This window comes from Pollicipes pollicipes, unplaced genomic scaffold, assembly GCF_011947565.3.
Source record: "Pollicipes pollicipes isolate AB1234 unplaced genomic scaffold, Ppol_2.1 Scaffold_3087;HRSCAF=3621_pilon_pilon_pilon, whole genome shotgun sequence".
Lineage (NCBI taxonomy): Eukaryota > Metazoa > Arthropoda > Thecostraca > Pollicipedomorpha > Pollicipedidae > Pollicipes > Pollicipes pollicipes.
In genome coordinates, this window is record NW_023596225.1 from 44103084 (window position 1) to 44126874 (window position 23791).

The 23791-nt window shown below is 55.7% G+C and overlaps 1 protein-coding gene across 1 annotated transcript; it reads right to left on the bottom strand.

Annotated features, from left to right (window-relative positions):
* Positions 1 to 15091: 15091 nt before the first annotated feature.
* On the bottom strand, positions 15092 to 23153 carry LOC119090220 (Krueppel-like factor 1). The gene is made up of 2 exons (XM_037213006.1): positions 23091 to 23153; positions 15092 to 15337 (listed from the first exon to the last, which is right to left on the bottom strand). The coding sequence occupies exons 1-2, from the start codon at positions 23151 to 23153 to the stop codon at positions 15092 to 15094; spliced, it is 309 nt and encodes a 102-aa protein (XP_037068901.1).
* Between the last annotated feature and the right edge of the window lie 638 nt (positions 23154 to 23791).

The following is a 23791-nucleotide window of genomic DNA, read 5'->3' on the forward strand; positions in this document are numbered from 1 at the left end:
CGCGCCGTTTTCGGGCGTGGCCGGCGGTGCAGCGGGCGCCGCCGGGGGCCGGTGCGGGCTACCGACGCTCGCGGCGGGGCTGAACTCCCCGAGCACGTCCCGTGCCCGCCCGGGGCTGCCGACGCCGGACAGGGGCCGCCTCTGCGGCGACATACTCGCTCGAGAGGGCCGCCGCTGCCGCAGGCCGGGCTCTGGGCGGGCGCCTTCTGACATCCTTGGCAGGGCCTGAAATCGAACAGGTATAGATTCAGCTAGTGCGGATGGATGACGTGACTCGGGCTGAGACCAGCGCTCAACACCGATAAACGGGTTAGTCGGCTGGCAGTTTTTATGAACAGCAGCAAAGAAGTTGAACACTAGAGTTTTTCGACCATCTAAAGATGAATTGAAACGGAGAGGGAGAGTATTACCTATTTGGGTGCTATGACAAGACCCTGTAATGAGTGCTCTTGACTGATTATTCATTAGCACAGCTCTGAAATGTGCTGTTAGGCCGTGCTGCGCAAAAACAAACAAAAAAGTATCTTTCTTTTGCGGTCTTAGGGTCACACTTAGTCAATGTTGTGCACAGCATTCTACAATATGGTTAATTCTCGAGGAGGTCACCACTCAAGCTTTCGCAGCTTACTTCCAAACGTCAATAAAAAAAACAGTGCGCCTCAATTTGAATCCAGTAGCCAATCCGTGTGGGACAGACATAACGCTCACTGACAATTCCGAAGCTGATTCAGAACGCACGCCTCAGTGCGTCGCTGTGGTACCCTGGAAGTATTGCTATTGGGTTGCACTTGCGTGGGCGCAAAATGACCGCAACCATCGAAGCACTCCTAAATCCAAATGTCACAGAATTGTACTTGCCAGGTTTGAGCTTATTAGATTGTAAATGCGTTTCGAACTATATTTTGGGACAACTCTGCTGAAAGTTATCTGAGCCGCATTTTGTTGATTGAAACAAGACGGCATGAGCTCTGATATGATACGATAAAAGCAGCCTGATGTAAACCCTGTCGAGCAAACTTTTTTTGCCTTAGTCACACTCAAAGGCATTTTTGAACCAGAAATGTTTCCATGTAGTGATGTGCAAGCCTTCACACATTAAACCTGTAAAATAAAGTTCATGGTTGTGCAAAGAATTGGCCTTAAACACGCAAGTAAGCGTCACCTTGGAATATGCCTAGCTGCGAAGATTGCTTCCCGAAATATAAATTTTGAGACCTTAAGGGTCATTTTGGGATCATTTTGTGCGCCGTTATGCCGTTACATTTCTAACTGAAATAATATAATGATTAGTCTAACTAAATTATAGCATTGTCGTTTAGGGGCCTGCTTTGGGGTCCCAATCAATGGCATGGTAACGTATGGTGAAAGACAAAGAAGAAAAAAGTCAGACGCGTCGAAAAACAAAATATATCGCATGCAGAATAGATACCGCAGGCAAAAACCCCACACGTTATTTTGCACGAAGAATTGGCAGACGGTAGGCTATAGCCCAATTGGATAACTTGATGCTGCACGCCAGTTCTACAAGAGTCGTGCCTAGGTCCGTGACACTGTCGATAAAGATGCATGAGTAGTTTAGTTCAAGGGCAAATGCGGCAAATATGGCCGATGGATCAGTTGGGACGCTGGGACAACAGATTATTCATCGCATGATGGCAACAAAATATTGTGAGCCCTTTTGCTGACAACTGCTTAACTTTTATATTTTTGACCAGCAGCTCTTGGCCCACTGAAGGTGGGTATGTTCGGCAGAGAAACCCATAATGCCAAAAAAACAGGAGCCCGGTGCCTTGCTTGCTTTCCCAAGGTATGGCATGCAGGAACTAGGAAGAGAGCAGAATGGGCTGAGCAGCCTTCCCCTTCCCGGCCTTTTTAAGACACAGCATTGGTCCCATGTCAATCGACTGGATAGAATTAACCAAAAAAGGCTATTGCTCCCTCCCTCCCCAAATTGGGAGGACTTTCATTGTTCATGACCACAGCAACAACATGAGTTGGGCATGCATTAGAACCCCCAGAAACTGGCAAGATGGGCAAACCCGAACTGCCTTGCAAGTTATAACCAGCTGATTGCATCTTCGAACTCCCAAAAATTAGAATTACGATGCATTTTAACAGTGGTAAAGGATTTGTTATGACAGTCACCATGCGGCATGATCAACCACGCGTCTCGCTAGTACTGCGGATGGTGTCGGCAATAGAAGTGACGGGGCTTCATGAGGACGATGAGGACAAAACTTAGAAGGGCAGTCGATAGTATTCAAGAAGTGGTTTCAGCGACAAGCGCTAAGAGATTACTGCTCCAGTGGGCTTAAACACGGTCGTTTTGTGTGCTAGAAAATTAAATTAATTACGAAACCAATAAAAATGATAGCATTCAAAACATCCACTTTTGATTGGCTGCATGGTGTAATGAGCCGCAGCCCAAGTGCATGCCTACCACCCACCGCCTTTTTCCTGCTCGCGATCTTAACTATCATGCTTCTGTGAATTCTATTCACCAATTCCCTGCTCTATATTGCGATATGTGCATAGGCAAGAACGTTGCCCGCTCGGTTCACCAAAACGATCATAAACTCTGTACGTGATTACACACGATCGAATATAAAGCTCAACTGTAGCCCCTGGACACTTAAGCGAAGAGTAGTCACGACAGTCACGAACAGTCACAAAGCTTTTACCGTCGTCTGCATAAAGGCAAGTGTGCCATCACCGGCATTACTTAGCATCAGCTGCACTCTCAGAGAGTCAGTGCTAACCCTGCGGGAAGCTCGATGCAATCAGCCAGTCGGCTGATGGACTGCACCTACCGTCTGTTTGGCAATGAGGTCCGCTAACCCGAGACCGGAACCGGTGCCCACGGTCGCCTCCCGCACCACTGCCGGCCCCGGATCTGGGCCGGCTGCTCCGGCCGCTGACCTCCCTGACCCCGGCACGCGGGTCACCGGGGTCAGCAACCGGTCACACTGCCCGCGGCGACGGCGAGCTCCTCCCACATGGTCAGCTGGCGGCTCAGGTGGCCTATGAGCTCGCCCCTGACTCTTTGGTTGTTGCGTCAAGGTGATCGTGTTGTCAGAAAGCCCAGAAACACAATGATTACACATCGCTCTGGGCATTGCTACCAGCGTTCAACGCCTCCGCAACTTTGCAGGCAGATCATTGTGACATTGGCGCGAGTTAGCCGGTAAGAGCGGGCGGCTGGCCATTCTTGTCGCACTCCATTTCGTATCCATTCCATCGCGCTGATGCTTGCAAGGACAGCTATCGTCCGGTGCGCAGGCATAGGGCAGGTCCTGGACAGGAGTCAGACCAGAGCTTCTCGGGCTCAACCGATGACACGTCCGCTGTGGATTTGCTGTCAATGGAAGGAATATCCGAGTGAGGACAGCTCGCGTACTCCAATCGCAGCCGCTGAAGACTGGCACTTTTCCGTCGACCCTTCGATGGTGCATGGGAGGAATGGGTAGGACAATCTGGTCGGAGATGATCAGCTTACACGAATGGGGTTGCGTCTGGAATTAAATGACTCACCATCAGCACCAAGCGAAAACAAAGCAAGCAAAACACCAAGCAAAACGCTATCCCCAAGCGGGAGATCGACAGGGACGCAATTAGATGCTTTGTAACGGGTGGGGTTGGGGGGGGGACGTTGAGGTGGAGAAGGGCGTTCTGCTGGTGAAAGCCCGCTCTCTAAATAACACAGTAACCGAGTTTGGCTCACTTCATTTAGATTGGGCCTAATTTGCTGCCTTTTCTTTCCAATCTTTCCGGGCCTTTTCGAGTGAAGCAGAAGCTGGAAGCTAACAGAGCATGTAAATGCAATTTTATTTAGAAGTTAGCGACCTTACGGAGCCAATTATCAAATGACTGAATCGTATATGCCATTGGCGGGATTAGTCTCACATGGTGTGTGCCCTCGTTTTAAAACGATAGCAGTCAGGAGCAAAACTGGGACGTTTACAACTTTTTCAGAATGAACTAATGAAATTAATTATGAAAAACAGCTCTTAGCATGCACGCTGACTTTTCAGTCTCCACCGGCTGCGCGCTGGTGGTCCCGCGACTAATATGAGACGGCGGCCAACGAGTAGACGAAAACAATGTCACACCGGAAAGAAATGCCCCTAAATGCGACATGAAATTAAAGCGTAGGCATCGACACTATGACCGAAATAGCTCACCTTTGAACGGTGCAAATTTACTTTACTTATTTATTGAAATAATATCATTCAGGAGTGCATTTCCCGACGCGCGGTGCTCAAGCGCGCCAGGCGCCTGCCACCTAGTGTTGGAATGCGGCAGCTAACGTCGTTCGGTTGGGCGGAATATGTGACGGCGGGAGCTGGTGTTCGTGTTTTTTAAGTTTGCGAGCGCGCATCCTCGATTCTATGTTATATATTTTTGCGCAAGTCGATTCCAAGGAAGGTGGGCGTCCTCAGACAAGCGTGTCTTGGCTATTTTAAACCAGTTTTTTACCCCCCCCCCCCCCGTCATCTTAAACACTGAGGAGACACGATGCCTTTCTCGGGCAGCGCCCGGTGGCAGAACACTGGGGTGCGTTTTTCTTTTCACGGCCAGGACTCAGAGGCTCTTACCCCCTAGCTCAGGATAACTATCAGCTGCCATTCGGACGACACAGGGCTCCGGAGACCCCTGGTCGATCCGGAGGCCCTCAGAGGGATGCATGATGCACCAGTCTCCTCCCTAACGTCAGGGGCCCTCTGACCGGGCGGCTGGGCCCAGATCGACGTAGGGCTCTCACTGGCACAAGAAGTGTTCTTCGCTGGCGGGTGGTTAAAGGGATAAATAGCCTTCTAGGGTGTTAAATAGCTGTCAGATGGACCCCACTTCGGCTCATCCAGCCTGAGCTGAAATGTAACAGAGGTCTCCTTTGGTAATGGGCCCACCGACTGACAAGGGGTCATTCAAATATCTTATTGTGATTCTTTCATCGTAAGGCCTCATGATGTTGTATTGGTAGAGGACCCTGTCCAGCGCAAGAGGCTCCCTGGTATTTGAGGTACTGTCCCTGTCCCTGCTGGGCAAGCTTACCCCCTGCCGACTCGCGGGCCCCTGTTGACACAGAACCCCATTTTAGAGATACTATGGGCCCCTCATTATTTCAGGAACTCAAACCAACGAGTCGTGGGCCCCGGCCCTCTCCCTGCTTGGGAAATTTGCCCTACAAGGCTAGACAGTTAAGGGGCCGACCGATCGGTTTAGGTTGCATGTGACCGACATAGAGGTCCGCGTTGTCCCAGGGGCCCCTGATCGGCGCAAGAGGCCCTATGAGTGATGTCTGAGAGCTAGGCCCTGCGGTCCTGCGGAAGGGCCGGCCTCCAGCCAATCCTTGAGATATTTCGAGCCCGTGATCGTCTGTCCCAAGAGGCTGTCCCTCTCGGGACCTGGGGGTAGGCGCTTGCTCCCCGCCCCTCCCTATTCCCTCTGCTCCTGGAGTCTGATAGAGCAGCATTCCCCTCCTGTGTCAAGGCCCACATGCTTCATCCGCTCGCGGGAGCAGGCCCCCTCCCCCCCCCCCGGCGGCCGCTATCCCTCCCGCCCCCTCCCCCACACCTCTCCTGCGGTACGGGCAGCACCCCTCCGTTGCCAGCAGGGGTACAAGGGTCCCTCCTCGCGACAAACAACCGGGGGTCGCCCTCTCGGCCGCGGTCGGCCAGTGCGGGGTGTCGCTGACGCGCGGACGTCGGGGCTTGTCGCGCACGGTCCGGCGCGACCAGACTGCAGGTACGACGCAGGCGCAGCAGCCGAGGCTGGATCCGTGCGCTCTGTTCCGCTTTTGTCCATAGTCGTGATGCGACGCGCCACGCCGCGTAAAGCCGTTATGAGCTGGAATTGACTTTGGCTGGCGGTATCTTGATGAGCATGCAGACCGTTGCGGCATAAGCGTGAACACGATGCTTATTCACTAGGCGAATAGAGAATTGACTGGGTCTTCCGGCTAGCATGCTGTGTGTTTGTTCTGTGTTGTTTGTTACGCGAGGACGTCACGTACTCTTGTGACTGATGATTCGCTTTATATTTTGGCTCGATTTGCCTGCAAAATTCGTATTTTTCTGTGGAATACTATCACGCCGTGTCCCCGCCAGGCGGAAATCCCTTTGCTTAGGTTATCAGGTCATTGTTCAAGCGAGAGAGAGAAAGAGAGAGAGAGAGAGAGAGAGAGAGAGAGAGAGAGAGAGAGAGAGAGAGAGAGAGAGCAGCCTCTGCCGGCCTGTTTCGCCGCACGAACGATTCGCCCGTCGCCTGAAGTTCTCCCCGGCGATCCCAGTAGCCAGCGCGTCGCTGAGGGTCGCGCGTCTCCGCCCGGCAGCCTGCACCATGTCCTCACCGACGGCGCCGCAGGCGGCCGCGGCCGGGTGCGCGAGCCCGGCGCGCGGCGGGCCGCGGCTCTGGCGCCTCTCCAACCTGAGCCTGTGCTGCCTGGCCGCCACCGCGGTCGCGGCGTCGCTGATGGCGGCGCTGACCGCGGCGGCGCTGCGGCCGGACGACGTGGTCTGGCGTACGGCCGTGATGGCGCTCGGCCTGCTGGGCGTGGCGTTCGTGGTCTTCTGCTTCGCCGAGTGGCTCGGCTGGCGCGCTCGGCCGCACACGGACGCGGAACGCGCCGCGCTGCGGCTCGTGCTCGAGTGACGCTAGTGGTGCGGACGCCGGGATTTGTCGGCGTTAGTGGTGCGTTACTCTGAGCGAGTCGTTCGGTGACGCACGCCGTGCCTTGGACTGTGTGAGGTGCAGTCCGCCACATCACGGCATCTGTGCGGCTGAATCACTTGACTCGAGTAGTTGTGGTGTGTTGCGGGTGTGATGGATCCAAGACTTGGTGAAATGCACACGAGTGTCACTGGGGCTGTAGTAGTGACGTCGTTGGTGTTATGAGTGCATTATTTATGCGCTGGTGATCCCTGGTGGGATCCGCGCAACGAAGCGTCGTTCCGGCCGGCTGCACTTCACAGCACATCCGCGGTCTTGCATTTAAAAGATCAAGAGGTCTGGATCACACGTTTCGCCAAGTTGCATCAGTACCGATAACGCATGGGATGGCGATACAATGTCGCGCACCAAGTGCGTGCTGCAAAACCCGTCTTCGCCAGAGTCGTGTGTATGCTTCGATTGAAAATTCAGGCATTTGTTCCTCGCCTTGTGTTATGTCATCGGTCATTTCGCTTGTCATCTGCATTACCTGACGCGTAAACAGCCACCATGCGCGCAACGTGTTGAACCATAAACGTGCAGAGATGGGCGGCTGGATATCAGACAGAATTTGTAAATTGCGATAAAAACAACGGTACTGTCGGAAATAAAAACTTGATCGGTTCAAAGGCCAGTTATTTGGCATACGTGATCAAACCATTGGCTTGTGCTTTGTTATAGACCTTATACAGGGGCCCGTAACAGGCAGCTTAATGGTTTAGAAATTCAACTCAATAGGTAATGGAAATAAACGCATGTAGTCCCTGGTCCGAAAATGTATGACACAAGCCTTGCAATGGGAATCATATGAAGTCACCATGCATTCAGTACGAATGTTGAACGCCCACCAAAAGCACTCAGCCACACACTTATAACTATACTCATGGAGATGACATCAAATCAGACGCCGTTCACCTTAGCACTGATCCGGCGACGGCTTACTCAGCGTAAAACACCACACAGATGAGAAAATCCAGCAGTTAAAACCAACCGTTAAAACGGCACGTTTAGAGCTAAGACAAATCACAGCCCTAGTGGATGGGTCTCTGATCAGACACAGGACGGACGCCGGCTAAGGACAAGCACGGGGTCACGAGTGCTGAACAGCCGCCGTGCTGGCCTAATGCGCCGTTCCCCAGGGGATGTCGATGGGCGTGGTGCGGGCCAGCGGCGGCGGCGGGGACGGGGAGCGGGACAGCGGCGGGGACAGGGAAGGGGAGCGGGCCATCGGCCGGGGCGGGGACGGGGAGCGGGGCGGGGATCGGAGCGGGGAGCGGGGCAGCGGCGGGGGCGGCGGCGGGGTTGGGGAGCGGCACATAGGCCGTGGCGGGGACGGAGAGCGGGAATGCGGCGGGGACGGAGACGGAGACGAGGGCGGGGACGGAGACGGCGGCGGTGACGAGGGCGGGGAGCGGGGCATCGGCGGCGGCGGCCAGTGCTGCTGGAGCCGCGGCTCGGTGGGGCCTGGCATCACCGCGTCCAGCTCTCCCGAATCCGGTGGCACCCAGTCGTCGTCCGCCGGCACCTGATCGCACCGCACCCACAGGCAGGGGCCGGCCGCGAAGAGGACCACCACAACCAGCGCGCCGGCGACCGCGCAGCAGGGCCAGGGCGCGTTCAGCGCCGCTGCGCAGCCGGCGACGGTCAGCATCAGCACGCTCAGCGCGGCCAGCAGGCCCACGCCGGCAGCGCTGACGCGGGAGCCGCTGCGAAGCCAGAGAGCGCGGCCGGCGCAGCGCAGCCGGCGCCCGTGCCACCAGGGCTGCACGGGCTCCCCGAGCGGCAGCGGAGCCGGCGCCATCAGCGGCGCCCGCTCGTCCCACTGCGTCGCCATCTGAAGCGGGGTCACATAGGTCACTGGAGGTCACGGCGGCAGGCAGCGTGGCAGAGGCGCCGGGGGCGGTGGCCTGGACAGCGACCGGTGACGCACATCGCTCAGGGAATTCTCATTCGGACCCGCAAGAGGGGCACGAGGGCTGTGTACTTGAGTCAAGCAGTCGTCACCGCACAGTTATCTTATCGAACGGAGAGAGACCCGAAATCGAGACCCGCAATAATGGAAGTGCTCATTTTCCAGGGAACGTGACATATCGGTATATACGTGCCGGCCACGCATGTAGATAAAACGGACCATCACCACCGTGTTTGAGAACTTCATCCTCTGGAAATCTGGTCTGAGCTCTGAGCCGCACGACAGGGAGGTCGGCATGGGACCGTGCCAAGTAACGCTCTATGGCGTTAGGCTGCTTAATGTACCGTTTGCGCAACTTGTCCACACAAGGTCATGCCCAGTATTATCCCAATGCCAGCACCAGCTATATGCTCTCGCTTGTGTTTAACGCAAACGTCCGGCTTTGATTTCGGGCGTGAGAAAAGATCATGCAAGGCCGAATGCGAAGTAGTCGGTGTGAAACATCTACGGTGACAAAACATCTACGGTGACAAAACATCTACGGTGACAAAACATCTACGGTGACAAAACATCTACGGTGACAAAACATCTACGGTGACAAAACATCTACGGTGACAAAACATCTACGGTGACAAAACATCTACGGTGACAAAACATCTACGGTGACAAAACATCTACGGTGACAAAACATCTACGGTGACAAACATCTACGGGGTGACAAAAGTGACGGTTGTCACGCAGAACCAGCTACCGTGTTGCCAAGGAGTGGCGCGCCTCGGACGGTATGTGAGCCTCACGGGGCCCTGCTCCCAAATGTCAAGCGCCGTCGCGAAGATGCAACTTGCAACGTCACAGGTAAGTGCATAACAACAGCTGCGAGGGATTGGAGCATAACCTTTCGCATGTGGTGTAGCCACCTTTAACGTCTTAGGTAACAAACTCAGGTCAGCACTTTGCTGGTGAAGACTTGGGCCCAGGCAGTTGACACTCACCTGAAACAGCTCGCGCACGGATCCTCCACGCGCGGGCGAGCTGACCCCGTCGGCGATTGGCGAAGAGAGCTGACTGACATCGGCCGACCCTCTGACCTGGCGGTGCGCCAGCACGCCTCAGGCAGGGATGTCCAGGCAGGGGTGTTCGACCCATAGTCGTTCGAGGTCAGGCAGGGGTGTTCAACCCAGACCCGTCCGGGTCAGGCAGGGGTGTCCGACCTATAGCTGTTGGAAGTCGGGCAGGGATGTTCGACGCGAGCCTGTCCAGGGTCGGACAGGGATGTCCGAGCCGGACCCATCCAGGGGTGTCCAGACACCCCGTGCCACCGTTCAGGATCTGACCCAGACCTGCTCATTTCATTGACGGTGCAGTATTCTGGCTGTTCAGTGGTTGGCAGTGCGCGTCCGTGAATGCATTGGTAGCCGCACACGGCTGTGGCTGGGAAGCGAGCCTCCGACAACGGCTTCGCTGTGTGCGAGTCGGCTGCCATAACGACTGGAAGAAACGTGGACTAGGTTAGGAAGAACGCCACTTCAAATAGCAAACTATCTAGGTCGATCTGTGAGAGATAATCAACCGGTAGACAGGAATAAAATGCGTTATAGGTCCGTGTTAAAATACTACGGAAGCTTCCTACTTAATGTGTCGTTCAGTTAGAAAATAAAGGTGTTAGATATTTGATAAAGGTGCATCTACTGGGCTATCAGTCATAATCGTTTAACTTTTTGGTGTTAGTTGAGCGCGATTGCGCGCCTGGCCCCGCCATATTTGCGCTCTGCTTCAGCCCACCCACACACCTCTGCGCGGCTGTCGCCCAGCGCTGGCTGCGGCGGCCGTGACCGGAGGGGGTGTGCTCCGCGGAGGGGGGGGGGGGGTTCCGGTGCCCCGCGGTGGCGGGGAGCGCCGCCTGCTCCGGCCGCCGGCAGCTGGACGTCGCGCCGCCGCCGGACGCCCGGCTGGGAGAGGTGTGAACACCGGTCGAATGTCAATTGCCGCACGTCGCCAGTCTAACAAAGGGGCACTGGGCCTACCGGCCGGCGCGAGCCCATGCATGCATGCATGTACATACGTCCGCCGGTCAGCAGAACATGATAAATACCACCCGGGGTACAATCGGCGGGTGTCGAGCTCCTCGTCCGACGCCACTCGGCTGCGGCGAGCGCGCCGCTTGACACCATCGGAGTACAGCAGATTTATCTCATGGCCGAGGACGATGTATCGACGGATGCAAATGGCATGGCGATTGCCACCTCGCACGTGCCGGCTTCCGTTCGGCGGCTGGAGAAATCCGCAGGGGGCGTGTGAGTCAAACCCGGATCTCATGGAGCGCTGGCAGGTGGCGAGACTGGTCGCCGCTATTAGACTCTGATTACATCGTAGCGCTTACGGCTTACGCAGCTCACGCCGCCAGGTGGCAGGGGCCGCGCTCGAATCTTTGTCCAACTGCGGTGGAACTATTCTCGGAAAGCTACTGCCACCACAGGAAATGATGCTTCGAGCCGATGAGAAGCGTCGGACGTTGGTGCCGGAGCTTGTGTCCCTAAAAGCTGGAGTCATTCGTTTAAATATTGTTGGCTGTAACGGTCGTACCGTTTCCACGGCGCCCCGTCCTGATACGCCTCTGGCCGTCGTCAGACGTTAGTTGGCCCTAAAGGGGGGGGGGGGGGGGGCCTGAGAATGGCCTTGGGACGTTTGGCCTATATCACGTGTGTATCTCAGGGTTTGCAATTTCCGCTAGCTTCGGACTTTGAACTTACGATCTTACGATTTGCAACACGCCGTTTTAACCATGACAACAGCGATGCTGCGATGCCGCCAGAAGCAGTGATAATGAACTTAATATCCTGAGGTGCATATCTTGCATGCCCAGTTTACATCTGACGTTGTCAAGAGAAGTAATTGACGACACGCTGCGTATACAAGTGTTATGAGCGAAGGCTTTAGGCAAAATAATTTTACACCTGCATTACTGCATTGTTCCGAACATTCTCAAAGGCTACGACGTTTTGGTGTAACTTTGTAAAGAACGTCATGCAATCAAGCACGCATTGTGAGCAAAACCGGCATGTTGTTTGAAATGTTCTGCCTTACCCAAGATGTCAAAGAAATGGTACGTGTATAGCGCCCGTCCACCAGATCACTTTGCCCTCGACCCTTTTAGTGACGTGGCTGACCTGTGACGAACTCGATGTCATGGGGGCGCCGCTTGACTTGTCCAACGACAGTCCACCGCGCGTAACATTTGCCGATCAAGATGTCAGTTTGTTCCTCTAATAGTTGACACCGCAGGGATAAAAAATATGTGCCTTCCCATTCAGCACTGAACAAAATATTACAGAGGGAAGTCGCCACAATTTGAAAGATGCCGTCCAAACGCGACAGAGCGCAGATATGTCAGCGATGCGAGGGAGGCTAAGGATTTCGGCCCAATGTAGTTGATGGGCCAGGCTGTGTTGATCGTAATGCAAATCATGTTGCCAGGCAGACCGTAGGCAAGGGAGCGTACATAATGTTGCAACAGGAGAGGGATGGCACAACTCAACATTTCATTGAGCACGAGTCTCACACGAGAAAACGTTCTTGCAGGGCGTATAACAACACCGGATGTTTTGAATATACTTATCCGTAAGTGTCCATTACCATTCTTAAGCTGCTGTCATTGATTCACTTGCATATCGATGCAAGTTAAAACGTGGTAATGAGGCACATGTGCTGGTTCCTCCACCGTGGAATACACCACAGATTGCAGCTTTCGAGAGGTCTGAGGTTGCTGAGAGGTTTTTGAGAAGTTTTTAAGAATGGTAAGCTGAACTCGTTTCCCTCTTGGTTAACGACAGTTTTGGTTGCAACGTAGCTCGATATCTGGAACGGGGACCGCAACTTTCAACGCCATGGGACCCCAACTTTCAACACAACGTCGTGTGCATATGTCAGGCCCGGCTCGGGCCGCTCATTCGACATAACTTAACACAACATAGCGGTAATGCACGTGCATCGGTGTCGGTGGGGACTCCCAGGTAAGCACGGCGTCCGATTCGCATCGTGGCAAGACAGACAGACTGATTTGTGGACGGGGATGCGCTCAATGTCCTGGCGTTCGCCTCCAGCGCAGGCACAGACCGCTGGACGGTGTGGGCTGCAGCGCCGCGGCACAGATGCGGCACCGTGCACTACTCCCGGCGCTGGACTGACCGCCACGTCAGTGGAGCCAGGATGGTTGGTGATGTCACGGCGGAACGGGCGGGCACGCTTGACGAGTCTCTTTCTCAGAGCATGCGTTTTCATGTGCGAGTGTTTCTTGTTTTTGCTGCTGCTCGGTTTGAATAAGGGCAACTTCACCTAGCAATGACCATTTCAGGGTTGTGCGATGAAGGAAAATGGACAGCGTGGGGCAGGATGATATGCATCTGGGAGTCCTCCACAGCCGAGACTTGCCGCGGGCAAAGACCCTCCTTCGCTGTTTGTGCGGGCGCTCGGGCGGTGCTCCCTTCACGGAGCGCTGCAACCCTCTGATGGGTGATGCACGCAGGTTGCCCCGGATAAGCGGAGTGTTGCGGGGATGTCGGCTGAAACCGCGCACGAGGAAAGACGGTCCGGCGGGCATCGGTACCTCATCAAAGCTGGAGCGTCCGCGGCCGTACTCGTCTTGTCAGCGTGCCGATGGGCTGAGCTGGGCTCAACGCGTTGAGAAAATCCGGATCTAGCACCAACGGTAGGCACAGTAAGTGAAGGGAGCATGGAGTCTCAGAAGGTACGAGGCTCAGACAACAAAGGCTGAAGCGTAGCCTGCAGATGGCATGCAGCCTAGCCACGGAAGCATGCGTAGAGGTGGCCTGCGTCTAAAATCGCCCATCAGGCTTCGTGAAAGGAAAAACTAGACAGAAATGCAAATGGGCTCGGCTGTTGTAAAGGGAGTCAGCTGCCTGGGCCGCCAGACTGCCACTCGTCATTCTGTATTTGGCAGCCCCGAGCGAGGAAGGCCACCCGCATCGGCTAAGCACGCCTTGTTCGCAGTGCTTTAGAGAGCGTATGGCCCCGTGCACAAGGGCACCGGGCGAAGTCGGACAATGGCGTGTGCATCCCTGAGTGCACATGCCAAGGACTGGCAGTGGCAGGCTGACAGCCGGCAAGCTAAATCCGAGCAATGCTCCCCTTAAAAAGCCACTGATTTCCATAAAATGGTGCTACGTCTGTCGCTGTGGGAAGCTGGGGACGGAAGCCGGAATGACGTGTCCGAGTCTCCGCTAGCACTGTTCTGGGCTTATGCTACCCATCTGAGCTTTTATACCCGACAAAGTGAAAAATCGTCGCACATTTCGCAGGCCGCTAGCTACTTGGGTGCTACTAGCTACTAGCTACTTGGATTGGAAGACAGCAAATAGGACAATACTGTTTATTAGATCAAGTACGCATTCCTTCACATCCATTCAGCCGTCGTGGTCACAAGCACACAAATGTGTAGGTTGTTCACATCAAGATGGAATGGTGCCGTTGAAAGTGAACAAAGATTTAGGCACGTCGTGAGAGCACATTATTATCAATTATATATTTATCACAAAAATAGAACATTCAAGCATACGTCAAGGTGAAAAATGGAATGTTTCATATCCAATCTCTGCAACAAGTTCATACTTCAATGGCTTCACGCATCTATCTATAAAATCAAGCTCGTATCATCGCACGGGTGTACACGATGCCACTTTAGGCCAAACACGTGTGCAACCATCAAAGTGTAGGAAGTGAACTCGCATCGTTCGAAACCTCCTGAAGAGGGCATGGCCTTCATGGAGTGCGTCACGAATCGTGACCTGGTGGATTACGTTGGGCTTCTTGTAACTCCACGGTGGCCGTACGCTATCACAAACGATCTATCCATGGCGGTCGCATGAAGCGGCGGCGTCGCCCGAGGGCGCGGTGGCGTCGCCCAAGGGCGCGGCAGCGTTGCCCGGGGGCGCGGCGGCGTCACCCGAGGGCGCGGCAGCGTCGCCCGGGGGCGTGGCGGCGTCACCCGAGGGCGCGGCAGCGTCGCCCGAGCGCGCGGCAGCGTTGCACGGGGGCCGCGGCGACGTCACCCAAGGGCGCGCAGCGTCGCCCGGGGCGCGGCGGCGTCGCCCAAGGCGCGGCAGCGTCGCCCGAGGGGCGCGGCGGGCGTCGCTCAAGGGCGCGGCAGCGTCGCCCGAGGGCGCGGCGGCGTCGCCCAGGGCGCGGCAGCGTCGCCCGAGGGCGCGGCGGCGTCGCTCAAGGGCGCGGCAGCGTCGCCCGAGGGCGCGGCGGCGTCGCCCAAGGGCGCCGGCAGCGTAGCACGAGGGCGCGGCGGCGTCGCTCAAGGGCGCGGCAGCGTCGCCCGAGGGCGCGGCGGCGTCGCCCAAGGCGCGGCAAGCGTCGCCGAGGGCGCGGCGGCCTCGCTCAAGGGCGCGGCAGCGTCGCCCGGGGGCGCGGCGGCGTCGCCCAAGGGCGCGCAGCGTCGCCAAGTGCCGGTCAGGCCAGCAGGTGCCTCCGCATGTGCAGGCTCAGGTGGTCGGACCTGGCGAATGCCCGCTCGCACAGGCGGCACGCGAACGGCCGGTGTCCCGTGTGCCGTCGGAAGTGACGCGTCAGCTCGTCGGAGCGGGCGAACCGCCAGCCGCACCCCTGCCACGCGCACGGGTACGGTCGCTCGCCCGTGTGCGTCCGCTGGTGCGCCTTCAGGTGCGAGGACTTGATATAGCTCTTGGCACAGCCCGGCTGCGGGCATGTGTGCGGGTTGCTCTTGTGGCCGCCGCGCCGCCGGCGGCGCGGCAGGCGGCTGCTGGCGGTGGCCTCCGGCGGCGGCGGGGTTCGGAGGGATCTGCGAGCGGCCGGCGCGGTGCGCGGAGCGGTTGTGGAAGCGGCTGAGGCGCGCGGCTCGGCGGCGCAGAGCGCGGCGCGAGAGCAACAGTCGAGCTGCGCGGTGGTGTCGTCATTAGGATGCCGCCGGGGCGGCGGGTTCGGCTGCTCTGACGACTGGATGGCGCCGACGCGCGCTCGCCCATGCGGGTCGTAACACGGCGGCTGAGGCGAGGTGTGCAATCCCAGTTGTCGGGCGTCGTGTGAAAGCCGTTGGAGTTGAGGCGTCGTTGAAGCCTGTGTCGTCGTGCACAGGCTGGTGTAGAGGTCACCCGGGGCCAGCAGTTCCTGCTTGATTTTCATGTTGACAAACCGAGTGTCTCCCGATCCGACAGAGTTGGCGCCTCCCAGCTTACCACGTCCGCATTCGAAGCTGACAGCCGGCAACTCCTGATCCGTCTTCGAGTTACCAAGGCCTGCCCTGCGCGGACTGGACGGGCTGGCATAAGACAAGGCGTCACAGAGAACTGTTGCGCAGGGGACACTGGTCACGGATTCGGAAAGGCCCGCACTGCACGGAGCGGATTGGCTGTTGTACGTCATGACGTCACAGGGCACCGCCGAGCGGGAGATATTGGTCTGTCGTGGCTGCGGGACCGACGGCTCCGAGCTGAGGCATGGCTGGTTTGGCGGGCTCTGCTGAAGACCAACGGGCGTCGGAGGCCTGAACCAACTGAGTGGAGCTTCCGAGGACGAAACTGATGTGAAGCTAGCTTCCAGCTGCTGGCCACTGCTGAACTCCTCTGTGAGGGAAACGAGCGAGAGATGGCCATTTTTTTGCAGCACTTGGTCGATGTCGTGCCAGATCTGCGGCCGAGAAGGTGACGCTGCGTTATGGGTAAGGTAATGGGCACCAAAATACAATTCTAAAAACATTTTGCGCATCAACTTCGCGGTAGAAATGCATTTATTGCGGATTGCATGGCGTGGAAACCAATGTCAAGTACTATTTCTGCAAAATGAGAACCTACTGTTTATTTATATCATCAAATCAAAGTGGATTCAACTAAAGAAAAGCGGATTATGCTTAGGAAATCAATCAAAAAAGGTCAACAAGGAGTCACAAATTCCATGACAAGAATAAGAAATTCACATGACGAGGCCATTCATCTCACGGCACCCATTCCCAGGGGTTAACACGAGGCTCGCAGGATTCAGTCACGCTCGCTTTAATGGCAGCGTGATGTGACGCCACATGTCGAACAGCTGATGTACGTTGTCACTGTCCTCAGGTAGCTTGATGTGTACCGAGCCCGTGACAGGTACCGTTGCATTAGACCCACGACTAAAGCGACCACCTGTTGAAGCTCGGGTCAGATCTTATGTTAATGGTTGTAATTCAACTGCTAATTTATTCAGGTCACTCTCATGCAGTGTCACCACTCGCTCAGCTTGCAAATGTGGCGGCGGCATACTCATCAGCCCGGATTAGAGCGACCTCGACGACTTTGCCAGGCTGAGGCACCCGACCTCGTAACATCTAGTCCGATCATCTTCCTGGACCGTGGCCACCTTTCTTCATTCTCCTCCCCCTCCCCTCCCCTCCCCCCCCCCCCATCGACCCAGCCATCTCTGGTGCGGCATGACGCCGGCTCGCGAGCAGCACTATAAGCCCGGCTAACTGTCACGGTCCTGATACGGCGCTCCTATACGGCCGTCTCGGCGCCAGCCGTCCGCCGGCCACCCGCGCCCCAGCCAGCCACAAAGCTGGCCCTAAATCTCCCCGTATCGAGTCATCATTGCATATTCACGCTGTCCATCCTCGATGATTTATGATAGGAGCGTGTCCGGCTAATTCACGGTAAGTGGTCGCCGCATGTCGGAGGTTGAGCCTCTGCCATTGTACGCCGACGGCCAAAGGGCTTTCAATTAGCGTGTAATATTGCCTGAGCTCAGTCGCCTCGGGGCGGAGCCGGCGAAGGACTCGTGCTGCTGAAGTCATGGCAGATTTGTGAGGGTGTTGTTGGCTCGCGACTCGTGGAACGCGCGGCAAATTGATACATCCCGGGTTCCGCACTGCACCGCGTTATCCACGGTATGTCCACGGAGGCGGCCCTGCTTCATGCTGTCACCTTCGCTACCGGGAATGTCGACAATGCACGCGTGACCCCGCTCACCACGACTTTCGGCAGCGCCCAACATGGCCGCCTCCTGGAAGAGCTGCGGTGGCACAGGATCGACGACAAGCCGTTCGGTGAATGACTCAGTGGACGAGCCAAGTCCATCCAGGGGCACCGGAGTGCCGACTGACTCCCACGGCGTCACGCTGCGCTCTATCTTGGGCTCTGCACTTAGCACGTACTAGCAACGGTTATCACTGTACTTTACGTTTATGAACGGCACGCCACCGCATGTACCGCATGGTGAGATTAATAGGTACATAGGCAATGTACAGTTCCTTGATTCCGATCTGTATTTCATTCCTTACAGCCTAAAACAGCATGCTGAAAACAGTAAAGATGGGAAGACAGGTTAAAAAATGTGTCGTTAGGCACTGAAATTATTACGCTCGAATCACGTAGCCAGAACCCAGACTCAAACTGATCTAAACGTTTCCGAAACTCTGAAATCACCCAAGCTTCTTCGATGCAAGCACTGCGTGTCGCTGCCCATCCAAGGATGCGGCTTCGACGCCACACTAATGCACATCGGGTGTCGCACGACGATGCGGCTGCATCTGATCGGCCTACACAGCGCGCGGCGCCGTATGCCTCGCCAAAACATGCAGCTGCTGCTGCAGGCGGAGGTGTTTCCCCACGTTTCCCCACGTTTCCCCACGTAAGGCATGCCTGTTCGAGAGGGAACACCAGTGCACCGCTGATGCGACCGCACAAAGGCATGAGCCTCGGTCCCGGCATCGCTTCTGCCTTTGGATGCTGTGATGGAAGGGGCGACACACTGATGGGGCTCAAATAACCCCGGCTGGAAGGTTTGCTGGAAGGGCTGCTGCTGGTTTGCGTGGTGTTTAAACCAGTGTTTCTCACGCGTGCTTTAGTAGAAAAGAACTAAATTGGGTATTAAAAACGAAATACGTAAAGGATAGAACAGGTGGGAGCGACATCCATCGTTTGTCACTGTAGGCCTGTCAAAACAGCGGCACATTTCTATCTCGGAGACGTTTTCCTTTCGACATCCCGCACCTATTCGCAACTTCACGTTCGCGGAATTTCATTATTTTTTCCATGGGAACAAATGCGCAAACGTAGAACAAAGAACTGCCACACAATAACACTTCGTTAGAAGTTTACCGGCTATTTTGATAGGCCTGAGGATACGTGACGTGTTTAGCTTCACTCCCCCCCCCCCCCTACGCAAGTTATCCTATTTTGTGTGCATTTCCGAGTTAGGCACTTGTAAAATGTGGCGTGACCGAGTAAGGTATCAGTCGAATGAACGCCAGCCTGAAAACGGCCGCCACGTACAATGTTGCGCAAAGCCTTACGTTCAACAGCTCACCAGATCTGCCTTGTGAACTGAATGCCAGTCGTTCTGATGCTTCCTGCCCTTGCATTAGATTAACTCCGAACCATCAGTGGCAAATCCAGTCCATGCAAACTAACTTTTTTCCCTCATTTTCTCATTTTCTTTTTTGTGCAACGCGAGTGTGGACCGGGCTGCTCACGGATGCAAAATGCTCGCCCAGCTTACCCGTTAGGCCAGACTGGCTGAGAACAGGTGATTACCTTGCCACACCAACCGAGAACCTAGTTAGCGGGCTTTTACTTCTTAGAGTATGGTGTATCTGAATGTGTCACCTACTTTTACCAATGTCGCTGGTGTGGAGTGCTTAAAACCACGGCATACCTGTTTTCAAAATACATGATTTGGCAATGACTAAGCTAATAGCAATGCTTAAGATTGAGGCCGGAGAAAAACATACAGCACTAAAACATGGCGCATACCCTAGAAAAGGAGAGAAATTAACCCAGGCGGAACACAACCAATATGGAACAGTTTTCTTGGAAAATGTTGCACGTTTCAAACATAACTGTTTCGCACATTGTTAGTGTAAGACATCCAAGAAAGTGCACTGGGGAAGCAAAATGTTTTAAGGAAACCAGAAAACCAAAAAATCATGCCTAGTTGAGTAAGTGGTAGCTTTAAGTATATTTGCTTCATTTGCTTGGTATTTTTATTTTCGTTAGGTTCTACATTTTAACTCTGTAATCAACCTGTTTGGTCTTTGCAACGACCCAATAGGCGACAATTTCCATCCGTGGCCTTTCTTTTAACTATTTATGCATGTCGTTTGCGATCTGTCACTTTCATTTCAAAAGGTACACATTACGTAAGTGTCGTAGCACTAAAACGGTTGATAAAATATGATTTGTGAAAGCAATTTCCTTTGTGATTTGGCGGCGGCAAGCACAGCCATTACCGGTCGCTAGCTGACGTCGTCAATTACCGACTAACTTAGTGAAGTGTGGAATTAGCGGCCAAGAGGCTCGGGTAGCTTTGTCCCTGAACGTGTTTGCAAAAAGAAAGGCACGGGGTTCGATTCCCGATGCCCACCCTTCTTTCCAGGGGGAGACAGGCATCGCCATATAATCTCAGCTGCCGAATGTATCGTGAAGTCTCAATGACAATGACATTTGCAACGAAAAGTACCAGTATCACCACAATTACAGGTGCCCTCAGTGCAATCTTGAGAAAACTTTATGCCAAATACGCAACAGCCGTCCAGCTTGCTCAGTTGGTTGAAGTGCCTGCACTCCGATCACCCACCGGTGAAAGAGTGGGTTCGAGTCGCTTTAAGCGCTCGCTAGTTACCTCCTGACCGTGATGACCTCCGTCCGGCGGCGGCGACCGTGCTAAATGTCAGGGGGTTAGAGGGCGGGACAAACAGTGCAGTGCACTGCAGCTCCTGGAGTCCTCGCCGCAGGATTCCATTGTTGACCCATAGGTCTGCAGTTGGAGGGTGGTTTCAGAGCTAACGCGGTAAGCAGTGCTTAGTGTGGGCGCTGATCCCAGAAATACATCTGATCAAACAGTACGGACTGTACCTGTATGGAAATGAAAGTGGGAACTAAATCACCAATGGTATGGATGGGGAGCAATCAAGGGCAAGAATGGGACGTCGCCGCTGCCCGCGGCCGGCGGCGGCGTCCTGGACATCGGCACGAGCGCCGACGCTCCGCTGGGGGCGCGGCGCCGTCGTGACGCCGCACGGTCCGTTCACGGATGCTCGTGGCCTTGGCGTCCTCCTCGTGGCGTCACAGCGGTCGGCGGCGCTTCGCCATTCACGGCCGAAGGTGCAGTGATGAGCGGGCACACCCCAGCTCCGCGGACATCCGAGGTGACGCGGCGAGCAGCAGCCGCTTCGGCGTCTTCGCGGCGTCTTCCGCGCGGCCGTCCGACCGGGGGCGCCTTGGCGGCGACGTGCGGCGGCGGGCCCCGCGTCGGTCCAGCGCCGACGCGTGGAGGACGCGAACAAGCGGCCGCCGGGAGTCCTCAGCGGGGCCCGGACTCCGCTGTGGGCGAGGACGTGCCTCAGCTGTTGCGCCAGGTGGGCAGCTGAAGCGGGCCAAGCGCAGACGATTGCGGATGGTTAACCTGGGAGCCGGTCCACATGGACCGGATGCGCCCAGTCCGCAAGCGACAATAGTCGGCCGGCGCGGACTCGCACAGCGGACTCGGTGTGTCGTCATCTTCGCACAGCGTCGCATTGCAGTGCTTGGGACGGGTGGCCGGCAGTGAGAGCATGACGAGGCAGCGTCGATGACGTCACTGTCCATGTCCGACCAGCACGCGCTACGCCCCCTCGCGAGCACGCGGGCACGGCGCTACGCCTCTTCAATGTCTTGGAATAAGAGCTGCGGACGCGTGAGGCCACGCGGCGGAGACCGATTGCGATGATGAGCTGAAGTCTGTGCAAGCACGGGCGATGTGCACACAACACTCTCATGCCAAAATGTTGCGCGCATCCTGGTGCGGGCTGACCGCCGGCTGCAGCTCGTGCTGTTCAGTAGACACCTCTTCACGACATCTCGGCGTGCCCGGTGTCCACGGCTTCCTTCGGCGACCTCTCGGACCTTCTCCAAACTCGGATTGACGAGTAGCACCAGACGTGGATCATGGTCTGTTTGTTACTCCGACTGGTCCAGAAAGAGTATGCAGAGTGGTGCCAATATCAGTTAGAGGGTATATAGACAAACGCGCTGCCTCAAGCCCAAGTGCAGCTCCGCGCGGTGACGGCAAAGAATGCAACGAGAATGCCACCCCTTCTAAGGTTTGCGTCCCTCCCCTCGCGGAAATCCTGTGTGCAAGCTTGATTGTCCTGCCGCACTACCCCACAGTCAGCGGCTTAACAAACAAAGGCTCGCCACCAGGCCGACCGTCGGGCCAACAAGCTCGCTCAAGATTAAAACTTCGTCATAGTCAAAGCAAGGAGTACGAATGGGTGTTGTTACCATCTTTATTCCACTATGGTTCAAGTGACAGTAACTCGACACAGCTTCGCCGTGTTTGTCCTGCTCCATATATGAACCATCGACGACACTGTCGGCCTGGATGACTTGGTGAGCCGTGGAACTGTCCGTTCCCACAGTGGTTTCACGGCCTGCGCGTCCAACACTATCACCTTTTCTCCACGAACCCAGGTTTGCCAGTGCAAACCATCGCCCGGAAAAGCGAAGTAAAATACTCCGAAATCCTGCGTAGTGATGAAGGGCACCACACTACGGTCAGTAAGTAAATCCGTCGGTGTATGATTGCTGGACATGCGCTTCCACCGCACAGGGAAGCGCGATGTCAGCTCTCATAGCCGCTGGCGCAGCAGCGCGAGTGCAGTGCTATTGTTAGCAGTGCGGCCCACAGCCGTGTAGTTTCTGAATGTATTGAAGAGAACGTTCCACATTTAAAGAAATTGAGCCAAGCATTAGATACCATTAAATATGATCATTCATAGCTGTTGATAAACCGGCGGAAAAGTGGAAAAGGCTGCTCTAAACAGCGCAACTTCTCTGTCAAGTAAATGTGCTCCTCAATACGTCATTGCTTGATTACTTCATCGTCCATGCACAACGTTGATTGAGAGCAAATTGATGGCCGTTTTATATGGAAGTTAGCTCACGGAAAGCTCACGAACGCCAGATATGAACGACTTGACGATCAGGCTCTTCTTGGCCTTTATCGCCGCATGGCCAATGTAATGGCCTGATTTGAATGACGTTATTATGACGTCATTGGATGCCTCGCTGACCTTGAAGTAGTCTACTCGACATAGTCTGCACATCTTCGTGGGCGTGTAGCTCAGAAACTTAAAGGGCTTAGATCTTAAGACGCGTTCAGCTGTGAGCTGCACCAAATGGGGGTTATTTCTTGTGTGGCTTTTTCAGTTCAAAATCCAAAACAAATATGAAACGCTCCCTTTAAGACTTCCATACGTGCCCGCGCATGCACATTGTGAGCATGTTGAGTGTCTGATCATTCGAGCTTCTGACCACATAAGTGTCATCGCATGCAAATGTATCTTCTCCGCCCTCTCCATCACGTTCACATTTCCATTCGCTCACATTAAGATGTGAGTGCGGAACTCAGCATTCAACGCATGTTCTCCCTTATCGCAACCGCGCTTTGACCGCGACTTACAACGCGCGAGGTGTGCACCCACCTGCTGGCTTTCGACGCTACTGTCCCCGCCGCCGGGCACGTCCTGCGCCTCGCCCCGCAGCATGGCTCGCCCGCCGGCCCCCTCCAGCTGGCATGAGTGCCCGGCACCTGGGACCCGGGCCGCCTCGGGCTCCGCCACTGATGAGCCGCGCTCACGACCGGCATCAACTGCCCCGGCCGGGGCGGCGGGCTCGTCAGCGCGCGAGGGGGCACCGGCCGGACCGGTCGGCTCGTGCCGGCCACGTCACCGGCGACCAACCGGCGCCTCCGCCGGCTCGCGGCCGCCAATCACGGCCGACGACCGCGTCGGGTGCCGCCGCTGCATATTCATTCATGCCAGGCCAAACTTGGCGGTCCTCTGAGCACTGGGGCTGTCCGTGTCTGGCCGATCAGGAGCGCATGTGACCGCCTGCACGTTCGGGTAACGGACTGGCCGCAAATAGTCCATCAGGCGGGGACCAGGAGCGATGTAAGACGAATGGTGCTGAGAACGTGGAGGGGTGGAGTGTAGCTGGCAGTCAGAGGTGCGGTGATAGACAGTGAACCAGAAAAAGGAATGTAAAAGCAGCGGTGCCCTATGACCGGCAAGACAAAGACGGAGTGATGAAAGAGATGCATGTGACAATGAAATGCGGTCGGTAGGCCAGGACAAATCTGTCGAGCAAACCTGTTAAAGTCATCAAGAATGGCTCGTGGGCGGAG